The sequence below is a fragment of the Pezoporus wallicus genome, unplaced genomic scaffold (assembly GCF_028554395.1).
Source record: "Pezoporus wallicus isolate ANWC-B61680 ecotype Strahan unplaced genomic scaffold, APGP_CSIRO_Pwel_v1 contig_8333, whole genome shotgun sequence".
Lineage (NCBI taxonomy): Eukaryota > Metazoa > Chordata > Aves > Psittaciformes > Psittacidae > Pezoporus > Pezoporus wallicus.
In genome coordinates, this window is record NW_026637037.1 from 2,516,553 (window position 1) to 2,534,675 (window position 18,123).

The following is an 18,123-nucleotide window of genomic DNA, read 5'->3' on the forward strand; positions in this document are numbered from 1 at the left end:
ATCACCCAAGAAGATGATCTCAGTTCTCATGAAGTCAAACCAGATGTGTGTGAAGCACTGATTCTGCAGTAATCCAGCCAAACTTCAGCAGTTCTCATTCAAAGCTAACCTGGAAAGTGCTCTGCAGAAAATCCTCACGATCTTTTTACTGTCAATCACGTCTCTCAAATGCCTACTCAAAGCACTGAGTGAGCAGAAACAACAGCAGACTTAGGCTGTGCCTCATATGAGTAGTAAAGACCTCCATTTGCTGACTCCCTTCCTATATGTGCAGTCAAGATTGTCATGCCCAACCCACTACTGAAAATAACCTGGGAGTTCTGTCAGCACAGGTAACATTTCTTTTATAGAAACACAGAATGGTTTGGGTTGGAAGAGACCTTAAAGCTCATCCAGTTCCAACCCCCTGCCATGGGCAGGGACACCTCACACTAGAGCAGGTTGCTCCAAGCCCCTGTGTCCAACCTGGCTTTGAACACTGCCAGGGATGGGGCTGCCACAGCTTCTCTGGGCACCCTGTGCCAGCGCCTCAGCACCCTCACAGGGAAGAGCTTCTGCTTTAGATCTAACCTGAACTTCCCCTGTCTCAGTTCTTTTCTTCAAAGAACAGACACCACTGACAGTAATAATAGTATTAAATTAAGATATTATTAAAGAATCAATAGAAACAGGGTAAACTTTTCCTGAAAGTGAAAATTCTGTACATTTGCAAAACTCTACACAGCAAATGCAGACTTTTCCAAGGCAGGATTCATAGATGTCTATTCTTAAACTTCACCCCTTGCAGCTCTAGTACAATACATTAACACTGTCAATTCATTCAAAGATCTGATTTGCACTAAGAATAAAATATAAGTAAGCAGCTATTTTCTTCTTGATGCTGGAAGGAAAGCTATAAACCAGCACAATCAGTAACTGACGGCAAAGAAACATCTTGAAAGATGACAGCATTTTTCCTCTCTTACTTTTCATAAATATTAAATGCAGTATCAACAAAAGAAAGTAGCTCAGTGATTTAAAATATGAGTGAGAAGGAATGGCAAGTCCATTGTTACAAGTCCATCATTACAAGTCCATCTTTACAAATCTGTCTCAGTTCCTTTTAAGGACAGAAACTGGGAGAGGAAGAATCTAATCAAAGAAATTGTTGGAATTAGCCAATGCAAGACCAACAGCAGAGATTTTGTATGTAAAGTCAAGGATCGATACAGTAGTTGGAATTGATTTTGCAGTCTGCACATTGTCCTGTGACATCAGGTCAGTGGTGAAGCTTCTCTTGACGAACTTCTGCTATTGCTTTTCCTTCTTCCTGAAGTAAGATTTTAGTATGAATAGATATAAAAGGTGATAACAGCAAGCAGACAGTGGCAGAGAGCCATGTAAGGAGGTGCATGTTATCTGATCTGTCTATAGGGGCATAGAGTCAGAATGGTTAGGGTTGGAAAGACCTTAAGATCATCTATATACCAATATTAACTGGATTTTCAGGAAAACACATTTGTCCTTCAATCCTCAAGGTGATGGAAAGTGAAATCTTCAGAGAACCTCATAAACCGAAAGAACAATTTTACTGGAAGTGTGTTTGAAAACAGGTATTTGAAAGAGTCAGAATCACCACCAGCACCCCAAAGATAAAGCTACCCTTAACTTGAGGCTGCTGACATGACTGTCTCAGGTCACAATTTAAGGAATAATCGCAGTGTTGGAATTTAGCTTGTAGTGGGAAAGCTTCTCGAAGCGTCATGTTGCACGTCTGACTCACATGAAGTATGTCCTAAACCTAGTGCAACCAAAATCATTCCAAAACTTGTTAAGAGGAGAACAGGACGTGTATGTCAAGTATGCTCACCAACACAAATGCCTGTGCCCACAAACACACAAGTAACAGGTCCCAGAGCCCTGTTCTAGTTAGAGCAGTGCTAGTTGTCAGGCTGGCTGCCCCAGTCAGGAGGGAGGTTAGTTTTCCTAGATGATTCCAACAGCCTGGAGCCCAGGGATGCAGGTACAAAGATGCCCTCTGTGCTTGCTATTTCAGTCCTCCCTGAAGCAGATGGTCTGGGGGACTGTCAAAGAGACAGACCAGTCCATTAGTGGGCAGAGAACAGTGACTCATGAAGCCACAAGCAGGAAGAGGAAGGAATCACGGTCCAGGCACCTATCCCCGGCAGCGCTACAAATATAAGGTCTGTCGTGTTTTGTTTTGCTTTTATGATGTGCTTTCAATGTCAGGGTTGGCAAAGGGAAAAGAAAGCTCTATAAATGCTGGACCTTACTATAAAGTTTCCCACTAGGAGTTCCCCACAGCTGTAACTCTAAACAACTGGAGAAGGAAAGAAGCATCCTTCAATGTACCAGGACTGTAAGATACATCCAAATACTAATTAAAGCTAATTCAGTCTCCAGAGGTCATTATCTTGAGCAAAACTGAATTGTAATGAAGAATTGACTGACAGGGAATACCCCAATGTCTTTAGATAAATCCCTGCAATGTTAGTTTACTATCCAGCTGGCAAGTAACTAATACATCCAATACATGAAGCCCATGATATATGCTGTACAAGCAGTGTCGAGGGACACTTTCATTTGCTGTGGCAGACACTGCAAAGAAATTCCCCATTCCTAACACTGCCCCTGAAAAGCAGCCAAGAGAATCCGTTAATTCTTCAATTTCCTGGAAATTGAAGGAAATGGACAACAAAGCTGACTCTACAATAAGGTGCCTCTGCTGCTCCTTTTCCTCCTGAACACTCCCTAAAGCTTATCAAAGAAAGGCCTGTCATGCCTCTCCACCAGCTGCCCAAACAGGCACTTCAAGATGAAGGAGAGGTGAGACAAGGCTGGATGAAGGAGTGACAGGGAGCAGAATGCCACCAGGCTGCCAGCACTGTGACCCACACTGCCTTGCTGTCTTTTCCCAGTGACCTATAAACACAGTAAACAGCAAATATGATACAGCAGAATGCCAGGAGCTAGAACCTTGCAGAAAGATGATCACAGCCCCAACAAGAGCTCTGCAGTGAGGAAAATGTCAGCTTTACCTGCTAGCCCTGCCTGAGGCTGCAGCTGAAGAAAGGGTTCACATTTACAAAGCCACATAAGCAGGCTACAGAGCTAAGGGCTATGTCAATTATGAAGACATTAAACCTACCCCTCTGTCATTACAAATCCAAAGCAGGACTGAAATGTAGGCAGTAGCACTGAGTTCGAACATCAGCCTACAGAGGTTGGCTGCCAACTTCTCTTGTCCATTGCAATAAGAATAAAACAACAAAAGAGCAAGATTTCATAGAATGAATTGAGATTTGTCCTAAACTCCAAGTAGCAATCCCCTAGGTCTGCAACAACAAAGGGCTGCTGTTAGTCGCAAGTCTTGTAATTCAATCCATGGGAATAGAGTGACTAAATCTTCATATATCACTTTAGAAATCCTACTAAAAAAAAAGACTCATGACTTCTCATTTCTATGTCTCAGTTGTGGAAAAAAAACAAGTATGTGCATAATTGGCTGCTTCAGAATAGACCTCTAACTGTCCAGGCTGTGTCCGCTTACGTCTATCAAAGTGTGGCACATCCAATTATATTCTATGTTATAAACTTGCAGTATTTTCCTTAATACCTATGTTAGCAGATGTTGTTCCAGCTGAGAAAGGGTGAACTGCAATGCTGAGAGGAAATGAAAGCAGATGCACTCAAGTTATTAACCCGACTCAAGCAAAACAGAGCAAACAGAAGACCTAAGATGAGTTGGGCAGCCACCTAAGGAGAAATCCAAGTAGCATCCAGCCCAGTTGGACATTCTGGGAGAGATTTAAAACATTTCATTTTGAAGACTGTGGTACCCTGTGAAAAATAATCCTGAAAGCCTGAAGAAGACAGGAATACAATTGTTGGCAAAAGGCTGTACTTTGAGCAAGAGAGGAATTCAGAGTTACCATAGCAGCCACCCACTCTTGAAAGGAGGGAGGGGGAAAAAGGGGAAGACTCAAGAACTTAGATGAAAAAAAAGGAGCTTATTGTTAACAAGACAATGTGCACAGATGCCAGGAGATAAGGACCTGGCTGCACTTAGATGGAACGAGATAGGGGAATTAGTAGATAAAGTATAGGCTTTGCTTCTAAATGGGTTGATGAGTGAAAACACATAAGTCTGACATTGTTTACTCCCAGCAAGATCAGCTTGTTGCCTGTTTATGGCTCTAAGCTGGTGTTTTGTGCACAGCTGGCTGAAACGCCCAGGGAGGATTCAGGAACAATCCCTCCCTCTCTTCCAAACATTTCTGCTAACCGAAAAGAACATGCATTTTGTACCAGAGATTCCATGTTCATGAAATCCTAGCTAATATGTGACTGTGCTCTCAGTAACTGTTGTACCACGGCTCACACAATGAGCAGGGTACTCTTTAAAACTTCTACTCAAGAGAACAGTGATGAGGAAGCTGTTATTCAGGGCCAGCTATCCTGATAAAATGACAGTGTAAGGACATGACCCCAAATATAGGAACATGGAACTTCCTTCCCTGATTTTTAGCTTCAACCATGCAATAGGATTAAAAATCTTAAGGACTGCCAATATTGCATCAAGGACCTATTTTGCAGGCTACAACCCAGCTAATACATAATAGCAGTTATTAAGCAGCGTATAAGAATTCATAAGTCCTGAGAGCAGTTTCTAGCGCTTTAGTTAAATTATGACAGTGTTGTGTATAAAGTCACGAGACAGATCACAACAGTTCTAATGGTTGATGCTGCTAACTACAATGACTACAGACAGCATAAGGTTTGCATACTCTTGTTCATGTCAAAAGCTGTAGATACTATAGGCATTGATTACCACTGACAGATAATGCCTACTTCTTATTTTTAAAATGCATTAATACTCTTTTCCTTCCTGCTTTGCAGTAGCTGAACAGTTGGTTTCCTTCGGTTACTATGATTCATGGCAACAGTGGAAATCCAACTTTACAGATGGATGAGAAAAATAGGAGCAACTAAAATGAAGAATGCTGGATATTGTCTAAAATAGTTTTTGCCAAATTTAGAGGTATGTTTCAGTGAAGCAAAGCCTTAGATATCTCCCCAAATAAAGACAATACTATGAGGAGTCTTACACTTGCCTCAAGTTAGAAGTTCATTGCTCATCTCTTATTTGCAGATAGCACTTGCTTGTATTAACTCAAGATCCAAATCTCTTAAATAGACATTGCTCACAAGGAACCTTTGGTAAATGTTACTGTCAGTACTGCAGATTTGAAGCAAGTGGTTCTAAGACCATATTCGGAAGTTCATGGAGTTGGCAGTCTGTGGATGGGGTTGGGATCTTTGCCATGTTGCCAAGGATCAGTTTCCAGATTGATCAGGAATTAAAAGTCAGCTCATTAAATATATGTTCAAAAGCAACACACACACACATATATATATATGCATATATATATGCACACATCCATATATAGAATCATAGAATGGCTTGGGTTGGAAAGGACCTTAAAGCTCATCCAGTTCCAACCCCTGCCACGGGCAGGGACACCTTCCACTAGAGCAGGTTGCTCTAAGCCCCATCCAACCTTTCAAACGTTAACAAGGAACCATTCTGTCTCTTCCCACCCTGCCAAGAGTGAAAGCAATAAAAAGTTCTTCTTGTGATTACCTACAAAACCTTGACTTCTCTGTATCTCCTGCTTTGTATTTCCTCCTATTACTCTTTATTGCTTCTCCACACTTGGATCAGAGAACTGGGTTTGGAACAATCAGAGGTAGAAATACACACTCTAGAAACTTGGATCTTGCTTGTGGTTATGTTTGGGGTTTTTTCCTGGTCATATATTTTCTGGTTTAAAATCCTGACTTGTCTGCCAGGCTAAAGAATTCATACATGTTGGGTTAATAAAAAGGCAGTATTTCAAAACTAATTACTTCCAAGTTTTGCTCCTTTCAGCATCTGGCCAAAGGGCACTAAAGATCCCAAAGCTGGTACAAAGCTATATGGAAGATGACTAAACAGGAGCATGAGGTAACATTTAAATTCTTCAACCCAATTTGAAGAGCAATTAGCCTTCCTTAAAGGCAACAACTATTGCAGTAATCCAGAATAACATACTCAGTTTATGTTCTGGTTTACATTAAAACCAGCTGGTTGAAGATGGCATCAGTGTTGTTCTGGTAGTTCATCTTCTGTGTTGCAATAACATGGAATGCTGTTTGTGGTGACCTTTCTGCTCATCATGCAATAACTGTACAATCCTGGTCAACATCTTGGTCGGAGACGTGGACAGTGGGATTAAGGTGTCTGTAATGGCACCGAGCCGTGTGGTGCGGTCAAGACGCTGGAGGGAAGGGATGGGATCCAGAGGAAACTGAACACACCGGAGAGGTGGCCAATGTAGCGATAGGACAAGGGGTGATGGGTTCAAACTGAACCAGGGGAAGTTCAGGTTAGATCTAAGGCAGAAGCTCTTCCCTGTGAGGGTGCTGAGGCGCTGGCACAGGGTGCCCAGAGAAGCTGTGGCTGCCCCATCCCTGGCAGTGTTCAAGGCCAGGTTGGACACAGGGGCTTGGAGCAACCTGCTCTAGTGTGAGGTGTCCCTGCCTGTGGCAGGGGGTTGGAACTGAACGATCTTAAGTTCCTTTCCAATCCAAACCAGTCCATGATTCTATGAACTGAGTGAGAGGATAAGGCTGGCCAGAGTTACGCACTGTCTCATTTCCCACTGACACTATTAGGGCAGCCCTCAGCCCATCCAAAGGGCTACAATGAGAAGCACAGGTCAGGGAACAGACTCCCACAGGCACGTGCTGTTTACTTGAGAACAAGTCATGCTTCTGCCTAAGACTAGAATGACATGCACTCCCAACTGAGCCAGGCACAGAGCTACTTCTGTGGGATTCATTAGTCACTCTGCCTCCCCACAGTTCTCAGTAGCCTCTAAACCACTTCTAATACCAGCTAGTAAACACCTTCTATCCCATCCCTGCTCATCACTCCCTGTATCAGAGAGAAGAAGAGCTGTATTGTCTTGTAGCCCACCTCGTTGCAGAATAAGAGCCAAACGGACTTTGCATGAGCACTGAGGTACCTGTAAATACCAATTCTGGCATGCAGAGACATACACGGATCTGGGGAAACCTCCAGAGATCAGACACTTACATACACCCACTCTTCTGCTTTACCCCACCAAAGAATGTGCAATTCTACTAATCTGTACTGATTTAAAATTGGAGAGGTACAACTACCAGTCACAAGCAATCCTCACCCTTATTCTTTACCACCCAACAAACCTGGTTATCCTAAATCTCTCACCCCTTTTGGACAATTATCTCTCTCTCAGCATTGCCTTAGCTTTCAAAGCTCAGAGAACCACTACGTGTGTGATGCTCAGAATGAAGTCCAACGAATCAAGTTCTCCAAGGCCTCACAGTAACTCATAGCAGGTTTGCACACATAAAATCAGCCAACAGCTGTTGCATCTTCTCCCCATTCCTCCCTCCTCCCCTCACTGTGAGCTGTTTGCTCCCAACAAATACAGTGATATTAAATAGTACAATATACTTACAGCCAGATACATAGCTGCATATACGCTTAGTGCTGCTTCTTTGGATGGGAATGTCTTTCTGGCTTTCATGATAAGGTCTGGATTTCCAGTACAGGCATGTACGCTACTGATGAACTGTGTATACTGTTTACATCCAAGTGCTGTATAGTTGGGTTTACAAAGTGCAAGAAAATGTGGTGCAAGATTCCCTGTTACTACTTGTCCAGCATTTACAAAGATGTCCGTAGCAAACAGTCCAAATGCGTAAATTCCTAAGGAGGGAAACAAAGAGTTACATTTAGTGACAATTTCACTCCAGGGCAACATATTATAGGATTTATCATTGTAAAGACCAGCTCCCTCCATTTAAGAACACGAAAACCCCTCACACGTACCATACCCTAAAGATCCCGGCTCATGTTGGAGATGTACCTTCACAACCACAGCAACCACACTGCATGTACCTACACACCTGATGTCTCTGCACCCTTCAGAGGAGCATGCTCAGCTCTTGTACAAGCAGCCTGCTTCCCCAGGCCTCATAGGCACGGATCTCCCTTGTTCAGGATAGCTAGCTATACTGGTATCTAATTTTCACCCATGTTCACTGAACAAGAGTGACAGAGGCAAATTCTTCACCCTATAAATCTGCTGGAGAACCAAGGAAGCCAGGCCACGATGGAGAAGTAACCTGAAAAGTCACAACACAGACTGGACATCATTTTCTCTTCCCCTGCAGCTGTAAAGAAGCTGAAGTACTGAATAATTTAATAGTGCCATGCATGAGTTGTCTTCATCTTGCCTGCTACGGGGTACATCTCTATGCAGAGCATATTAATCACAAGATCAACACAGCGAGCTAAAGATCTGTATATCGGAGGAGCTACTTATGCTAAAGAGGGTTTGTTTTCTGAGACCTATCAGCAAGACATTAAACACATGTAGTCATTCATTAGAATGGAAATGAATGTATCTGATCACTTAAAAGAAAACAGATGAGGTCCCTTCCTACTCTTTTGGAAGCAGAAAATGAGCTCTAGAACAAAATGCAAACACAGCACCCTGACTGGGAGGCAAAGTCAGCAGCTCCGTGCTCAAATCCCACCTGAGCTACAGATTTCCTCATGGATTTCCATGGGCAAATCACTTTACCTTTCCCATATTTCAACTCACTGTAAATTCTGGCCATTCCCAACTACACAGGGCACCATGAGGGCTCTTCCAAGAGGTACACCACAGCAGACATGATCCCACAGAAACATGCATGTTTCTAACAGGCCAGTTGTTTCCCTCAGCAAAGGGAGGGTGGACTGTGGATGAGCTCCGAGATCCTGGCTGGTCAGCAGCATCACACTTACATTAATTCACTTTGAGCTGCTTGACACTGGTGAGCAGCGGACTGTGCCTGGCCAAGTGGCTGCACAGAAGGGCCCTTTCAGCAAGCCCTGAGGGTGTGCACTGCCCCACCATAGGTGGCCACATCCATCACTTGGTGTGAGCGCAATGGGTGGTGATGCCTCATCTCGTACAACAGTGCTTTAACTCCTGTGAGCAAGGAGAGCCCACCAAATGGGAAGGAAACGAGGGCACTGATTGCACACAGAACAAATGGGGCAGGAGGAGCTCCTCATCATCACCCCCCACCTCCTCTGGACCTATGCAAGACAGTCTGATTCTTAATGACTTTTAGCAGTCCAGCAAGCAATGGGCTCTCAAAGGCAGGCCCAGCTGTTACACAAACACTGCAAATACAGACACAGCTGCCCATCCCCTCCTTTCCCCTGCGACTGGGGCACGCAGGAGGATTAGATGCCCCAAGGCTTCCTTCCTCCAGCTGCTTTGCTTAGATACAACCATCAGCAAACATCAGTGAGCCCTGCTATGGCAGCCCTGCACGTACTGAAAAGCAGCATCCGGGAATGTTCAACAGCCATTTGGAGCAGCAGTACTTCTCCCTCTGAACACATTTACAATGAGCTAAGTTGAAAGGATGACATATATACTAAGGTCAAGGGGAGAGTTACAGCCAACTTCAGTGGAGCACAGACTTTGTTCAGTTTTCTACTAGGGACTGTAAAATAATCTCTAGGCTCAGAAAGTACCTAAACTGTGCTTCAAACACCCCCATGTCTTCAACTTTGTCTGCTATGTGTGTGCATAACCAAAAGAAAACTATCAACTATAGCTATGGCACAAGGATATCTCCTTTCTCTGGGCCTGCTGGTTGTTACTCCTCCTTGTGATCCCAATTTCTTCTCTTTTTACTGCTGCTTCTGCAACTGGTCTTTATCCCAACTTCCAAGAAGCTTCAGTTGCTACCCAAAAGGAGAGAACTCGCTGCACCTGAGTTAAGACTACACATGAAATGGTGTATGGCTATGTGAATATTCTCCCTGGGTCAAAATTACGACACAACCGATCACTGTCAGCATTCAGAAAAGGAAAGCATTAGTTTTGCTCATACCAAGGAATCTGATGGTCCTGCGCACCAGTGGATTTATATAACAACAGTCTCCAGTTAATATTGTTTTCTCTTGGTTTTCAAAATCCTTTGTAGCTAACTGTAGACAAAACACTGCAGTTTCTCCAACGATAATCTTAGGGAAGGAGAAAAAAGGGGAGAGAAATGGTACATCAGGTTACAGCAAGTCAAACATACTGGTGTTACAGAGATAGCTATCGCATCTTACAGAAACAAGACCAAACCAGCACAAAAAGATAACATAAGTGAACCAAATGTTAATCTTCTTATGAGGAAAACATGCATTATGGCTTTACTTTATTTGCATTAGAAGAGAATAAACTTCTATAACCAAGACTTGGAATTAACATAAATGAGTTTCCAGAATGAGGGGAAAGAGAAAGAAATCTGTCGGTTCAACACCATCAGATCACACAACACACAAGATGTGGACCAAAGCAAAGGCCTCACCCTGGGAAATGGTGAACATTTCAGTTCCCACATGGCTTTCACTGACACCCAGCACTTCACAGGGCTCTGAATTCTGAACCATAGGGTCTACAGGAGCAAATCACAACAGAGTTCCTGTTCACATCAGAGGACTGGTTTGCCAGGAGGTGTTTAACAGGGTTTGATGCAGATTTTGTCAGCTCAGTTTATCAGGTCTGGCTTTAGCTTTGTTCCTCACGCTTGAGCAAAGTGTCACCACTGATATTTTAACGTTAAGCATGGCCTGGTTCACATTCACGACACCAAAATGAATAAAGTTCTCTGTAGATCATTCACATTCCAGTTGTCAAAAAAGAAAAGAAATGGAAAAGTACAGAATTTGAATGTAAAATATCCCCTCTAAGATGTGCAAGAAAACATGACCTTTAATTTCCTTATGATAGTTACGGTATTGAGATTCATTAGCCAAAGGCAAGCCCTAAGCATGGATCTACCTAAACCCATGACAATGAAGCTTTACAGTAGGCATGATTAAAAGGACCAGAAGGGTCAGATACTGACCACTTTATTCCAACTCTGATGCACTGTGGGACTTAAAGGCAAGGCTCTTCCAGTAACCAGGAAAGCTTATTGCTAGGTACATCACACTGTGATGAACAGTAATGAAGACCATCAAACTGAAAGTCTTCATATTATACATATTATACAAGAAATAATGCCATCAAATTTCATTCAGTGCCCAGGTTTTCCTAACCCTTTGACCTAGCAGGAAATGAGAAACCTTTGCATAGATGACAATAGGTCTGAACAGTTCTACACACAGCACTGGTTACAAAAACAAAACCCCAACAAAACCCCCAAAACCAAGATGTAGAACAACTATGGGTGATGGCTCATAAGCACAGATTGTTGTCAACAGGAAGAATATGATTAATGGCCTTACTTATTTGTAGATCTACACAGATGACTTTGGGCTAAATCGTGACACACAGAGGAAGAAAGTGCTTCTTACACATAACAAGGCACAAATAGCAAAAATCACTGTGGTGGCAAGCATGTGCAAAGCAAAAGCCAGTTTGTTACAGAACCAGGCATCATCCATTACTTCAGACCGGCTTTAGATCCTAGTGGCATTTTTAGATGAAAACCAAATGTCAATACCTGAAGTAACAACTATCCTCCTTCTACTTTAGTACAAGCAAATTTTAGCATACTGAAGTACATTCCTTCATCTATTATCAGCAAATGATGGGTACATGTATGAAACATAACCTTGAAATCACGGTCATCATTCTGACACTAATAAGGAGAATTCAGCCCAATGATCCCTTCAGCTTTCATGAAAACAAATAAACACAAGCCCAGTTCCAGTAAGATTCATATAGGTGAGAACTGAAATACTACTGTTTTCACTGAGAGTCATAGGAACACCCTCCTTTCCTCTGGAATAATGAACCGTCAAGCATCTGTGATATACAGTGCTCAACCTAGGCAAGAACACCAAGAGCAAGTGTGCCAGGAAGCTCAGCTCTCCAGCTCTGAGTGGAGTCCGGATCTGCTGATCTAGGAATACAGGTCTTCTTGTTGGCAGGTGGGGAAGTTAGGAGAACTGTTCATTCAGCTATAGGAAAGGAGATCCTCACTTCCAAACCTGCAGCAACCCACCTTCAGCAGGTCTGTGCTGCTGGCAGCAGTCCTTCCTTACAGTCCGCTGTCTTTGATGGGGAGCTGGATGAAGGAAACGCTCTGCTGCAGGGAACAGGAGGGAGCAGTGTTCAAGTTCTGAGTGGAGCAAAAATACCCTCAGAGTGGATACGGAGGTGCAAGGGTCAGAACGATGCAGAACTTGGCTAAAGACAAAATCGTTGCTATATTAGGCCTAGTGCTCTACCCTCAGCAGTAATCAGAGTGGGATATGCCACTGAGCACAACAGGTATTCATCTCTATCATTTTGTGGCTTGGCTTTGATAGAATCCTTCTGGAATTTGGCAATACATACAGGTTCTGTGTTTTTCTGCACTGGCAACTGTTCCTCCTCCATCCTTCAGCACAAGCACTGCTTATCTCAGTCATCAGCCTATTGAGGCTTCAGAAATGAAAGGAAAATCTTTTTCAATCTCCTAAGTCCCAGGAGAGGTTCTGTTTCCTAGCGCAATTCTTCTTTCCGGCACTACTGGCAATAATCAGCTCTACAGGGCAGCAGAAAGGGACAGCAATCTCCTTCTTGCCCATTAACATAATCCATGTGCCTGCTATATTCCAGGAAGGAACAATTTCTGCATTCCCCCAGCACAGGGACCACCATTAACCCCTTCCACTACATACGCAAGTTGCAGCCAGTCAACAAATGCCATTTAATAGAACAGGATTACTTGTATGCCTCTTGACCAAGTCTTGGGGCAACAAGTTTTTGCAGTATGCCAAACCTGACAGTGAAGAATTGCTATGGAGAATCTGACAGCTCTGACAATATCAACTTTTGGACAGAGCTACACAAGCTCAGCTACAGAAACAGAATTTGCAATGGAAGAAGTGAAGGTATTAGAAGCGTCTGTTACCTTATTCTAACACGGTCATACTACTTTAGATCACTGTATGTATCTCCTGAAGCATTATCTGTATGAAAATCCCTAGCTTAACAGATATTTTAACAGCTGTTAAAAGCAGAGGCCATCTATCCCCAAGGCTGAAAAAACCTTCTCATATATAATTATAGCATGTAAAGTATAATGAAAAGAGCAATTTTCACCTGAAGACTAACAATACAAGTTGCAGGCTTTTTGATTTTCTAAAGACCATACATATGAATTATATTCACAGTCCTTAGATAAAAATACAGTGTATATAACTGTTACAAGAAGGAATAAGACAAGAATGATCACCCTACAAGCACTGGCCTAAGCTCTGATGGGTGATGATCAGGCCCTTGATCTACTACAGCTTCCCTCTATAGCAGCAGGGAAGGCCCTTAGACCTGGTACACAGTATAAAGCGTAACAGGAACACCATAAAAATCACCCTATATAACGATATTTATTGTTAATACATCCTTCATAACTAGCCTTTAGATAATCATTTCTTTTCATGGAAGCACAGAAAAGAAATATTAACGCAGCAGAATCTAAATTCCAGGAAAAGTTCTCGTATCCATCTCCATGGCAATCGCATCCTGTCTGCGATGTGACAACCCATTCAACAGTCAGGAACAGTGGGAGGAATGGGATCTAAAATTAATATTTCTTCTTATTTCACCTCTTAGCTCCTGATTCATATATGAGCTGAGTGATTTCCATGGTGGTTCTGCAGTAATAATACATTCACTGCCAACCACCCAATGCCGGTCCCCCTTTCCTTGTTTTCCACGCAGGATACTTACAGCGTTGAGCACTCATTCCCTACACTGATTCCTTCCTCCCAAATAAGTTCAGGTTTTCTCTGTATTAGTCATTTTCCTGAATTCAGGCAAGCTGTTCTTAGTTTTAACACTGCGTGTCAATTCGGAAACCGAATCTGTCCTTCCCAAAATCATCTATCAAGTATGCTCTTAACTGGGTTCGAAATTCCAAGCTCTTTTTCAACTTGAAATGTCAACCCTGACTCATCCCAAACCTCAGCGCCAGAGCAACTCTGACCTTGTTGATTTTCCAGTGAACTGGCTCCCTGAACAAACTTCCCCTCGTGTCAAGCATGGTTTACAACAGCTAGCACCTATATAAATATATGACCTAAAATCTGTACTTCTGAAATCCTAATAAGATTTATTGTATGGATTGCCTTCTCATGCATGATGTTACTGCCTATCAAAATGCGGGATTCAAGTGAAAAATCAAACATTCATTTGGGTGATAAGCTATCTGAGGGCACAGGCATGCATTTAAACAAGATCAATCCAGAAGTTTAAGGTTGATAATCTCTGCTTGGGATGAGCAATGAAATTTCTGCACAAACATTCACAGATCTTCCCAGATAACACCTAAAGATTTGGGCATACAAACGTTCATAGGGGCCAAGGAACGTGGTAGAGCACACGACTCCCTCTCTGCCAATTCTCAGGGTTATGCTGTAGCTACAGCAACCACTTGGATGAGTAACGCTGAAAAACAGCTCTTGCGCTAAAAAGGCCACTAAATACTCATCCATGTTCTGAATTTATCCAAGTTAAGAAGAGCTGACAATACTGTGCACTGCAACTTCTCTTTGGACTTGTCATTTATTGTGTCTCTCTCGTATTGGCATGACTTGAACCCTAAACAAGGGTTTTGTGAGGCCATTGTCAAGAAACAACATGGCAAGGGATTGTTGCTTTGGGGAATGTGCATCTTGGGCAGTCCACAGTGCTGCCTTTCTTTCTAGGATGAACTTCCTCATGCTTCCTTAACAGTCAGGAAGGGAAGCTGGGAACTGGAGCTAAAAATCTGGGGGATGCTCTCTGCATCTCTAGGCAAATCGTTATCATTTCAGTTGCATGGGCGCCCCACTCATTTCACTTACAAGGTCTCATTGTGAAAGCGTGGTGTAGATTTCTTTGTCAAATCTGGTTTCCACAGGCTTTGTGGTTCCTGGTCTTTATTTTCCCTTCTTAACTTTAAGCAATGGGCTATTTCTGGCCTGTTTCTCCTTGAAAAATGCCACCAAGATACCCCAGAGCACAGTGGTCTCAAGAGTTTGGAGAACGGAGCAGGAGAAACCTTGGTCTTTAGTGATGTGTAGCTAAGCTCCGCAGTCTGCTTTAAGCTAAAATTGCTGTGTGAGGTGACAGCTCTGGCAGGAAAAGCAGTAACAGTATTCACAGCAGTAGCAATTTCAAGTTCATTATGCGAAGCTTTCCCTCGAGGCCATTTTCTTTGTGTTTTTCTTGTTCCCATTGCTTCTTGCTTGCTTAAAGCTGACAGCAAGTGCCCTGGTTGATTTTCACAGAACTGCATTTTTCTATGGGAAAAAAAAATGACCTGTAGTTTTGAGGAAAATGAAAAAATAAATCCTGGAGAAATCTGTCTGCTATTGATGAAATACAAAATATCCCCCCTTGCATTCAGCATGGACGTATAGGACCATGTGGCATAGCAGCTTCTGAAGGTCTGGAGAAGAGTTCTGAAAAGAAAATTGCTTTTCTAGAGAAAGATGGGGTAAAATACTCAGCCTTTTTTTCCAATCAATTCTGTTTTCAAAATACATACACCTTTTTTGTTGGTATATATTTGGTCATGGCCATTTACAAAAGAAAAACAGCAATATAAGGTTCCACATCTAATAGTCAAATATTATCTGCTGCTTTCTCTGTGTTGCAGACTATGGCTATACATTACTGAACACTAATATTACTTCTGACAGGGAGAAATATTCTTTACTGCTCTTTGCCATACAGAGCACATGTAGTGAGTACATAACAACAGTAAAGGTTGCTCACTTCATGAAGCCTTTGTTGCTATCTGAAAACAAAAGGCACATAAACCCCAAGCACTAGATAACCAGGGAGCTTCAAGCACATACAAGGCAGAAGCTCTTCCCTGTGAGGAAGCTGTGGCTGCCCCATCCCTGGCAGTGTTCAAGGCCAGGTTGGACACAGGGGCTTGGAGCAACCTGCTCTAGTGTGAGGTGTCCCTGCCCGTGGCAGGGGCTGGAGCTGGATGAGCTTTAAGGTCCCTTCCAACAAAAACGAGGCTGGGGTTCTGTGACAATCACAGAAACATAGACAACCGCATCATTCACCGAATTAACTTAATTCACTACCATATAACAGAAAAAAATTAAATATTTTTAAGTCCAGTGTCTCAGAAACAGTCCTTTTGTCTTTTTCTCCCTTCTTTTTATTTTTTCCTAACCGAGCAGTTGCTCGTGTATGTAAACAGCATCTCCTTCAGAACATGCCTGCCTTACCCAGCAAGCAAAGCCTCTGTACAGCAGCACACTGCCTCCAGGGCTGGAATCACACAGTGCTAGAGCAAAACCTGGTTATCTAAAAGATCATTTAGAGAAGCAGTTACCAGGACCCTGCTATTGTGAGTATCTAAGAGAAGGGCCTTGTGCCATCACCACAGAGGGCGAATGCTGGCATGTGACAGCAGGTCCTTAATTTGAAACATAGAGCAGCATCACAGACTAGTTTGGGTCGGATGGACCCTCAAAGCTCATTTTGCCCAACCTCCTGCAATGAGCAGGGACACCTTCAACCAGAGCAGGTTGCCCAGAACCACATCCAGCCTGGCCTGGAATGTCTCCAGGGATGGGGCATCCACCACCTCTCTGAGCAACCTGTGCCAGGGTTTCAGCACCCTCATGGTGGAGAATTTCTTCCTCACATCCAGCCTGAATCCCCTGTCAATTTAAACCCATCACCCCTGATGGGCCCTGCTCAAAAGTCTCTCCCCATCTTTCTTCAGGCCCCTTTTAAGAGGTGAAAGGCTGCAATAAGGTCTCCCCAAAGCCCTCTCCAGGCTGAACAACCCCAACCCTCTCAGCCTTTCCTCACAACAGATGTGCTCCAGCCCCTGATCATGTTGTGGCCCTTCTCTGGACCAACTGATGATCTGCAACAGCAGCTGAGGGACAAGCAAGCAGCCCCATGGGGTGCTCTGGCCCTGCCTTGATGGGACCATTTGCTCCAGATTCAGCCCACTTTACCCACTGTGCTTGTCATCCCATCCCCTCCTCATGTCTCCTAAACCTTTTATATTGCTGTGAGACAAGGAGTATCCACTGCAGTTCTCCAGGGGGTTAGAAATGGCCTGGACACTAGGAAAATAAGCCTCAGTAATGCTAACATGTCTGGGAAAACGAAGTGTCTGGTACCTGACTCCAAAATTATCTAACTGCTGGCATGGCTTCACGATGCTGAGACAAGTATTCTCAGTGAGCACATTCCAAGAGGCAGTGGGTAACAGATTGTGGTGAGAACTTTGGGCTTTTCTCATTTTAGAAACTAACATCCAAAAGCTAGGGAAAAAAATTATTAATCTGGAGAAAATCCTTCACATTAAAAAAAAAAAAACACAACCTAAAAAACCAACCCCAAATCAAGTAATTTTGATCTGAAAATGGTGAGAGGAAGAGTAAAGAATGAATTCAAACCTGCATTCAAAAAGCATCAATTCATGTTTCAGAAGATAAAGTTACTTCAGGCTGAAAGACTCCACACAAGGTTCTTCGAATAGGTTTGAAGTTGTTCTCATTTTCTTTTTACAAAAACAAGGATGCCATTATCCAGTTTCCAAGCTCCACAATTCACGCTACAAACACGAAGATGGACTGTAATATGACCAGAGATCTACTGATTTCAGTCTACTGATCTCTGAATGATACCTGAAAAGGGCTGTTGTTACATACAAGTATTTCATTAAGGATTTTGAAAGAGAACTATTTATCAAATGTGGAGGTTTTTTGCAGGTGCTTAGCTTCAACCTTTAAAACACCATAATGTTGGAGAAGGAGAAACAAAACATTCCAAGCCCTACTACCACTTATCTCCCCCATCAGAAGATGAATTCCATATGGCATGCTCAGCTCTGCACTCAGCTGTATTAAGGAAGTCTTCTATTGGACATCAAGTGATCCATGTGAAAAAGACTGCAGTTCCTTATGGCCTGGCCTTGGTAAACCCCTTTGTTTCTTGCCAGTCCAAGAAAGCAGTACTTTGTTCTGTCTGTTGAGAGAGATTGGTTTCTTAACTCTTCTGCACATCTTGAAAA

General features: G+C 43.0%; 1 protein-coding gene across 6 annotated transcripts in view; it reads right to left on the minus strand.

The window, feature by feature from the left end:
* The window catches only part of PLPPR5 (phospholipid phosphatase related 5), an 82,641-nt gene that overhangs the window by 33,601 nt on the left and 30,917 nt on the right, over positions 1-18,123 (minus strand). For all 6 annotated transcript variants that reach the window (XM_057402783.1, XM_057402778.1, XM_057402780.1 and 3 more), the window contains 2 exons: positions 9,991-10,123; positions 7,548-7,798 (listed from right to left, as the gene is read on the minus strand). In XM_057402783.1, coding sequence (XP_057258766.1) covers positions 7,548-7,798; positions 9,991-10,123 — 384 coding nt within the window. The remainder of the gene's footprint in view (positions 1-7,547; positions 7,799-9,990; positions 10,124-18,123) is intronic.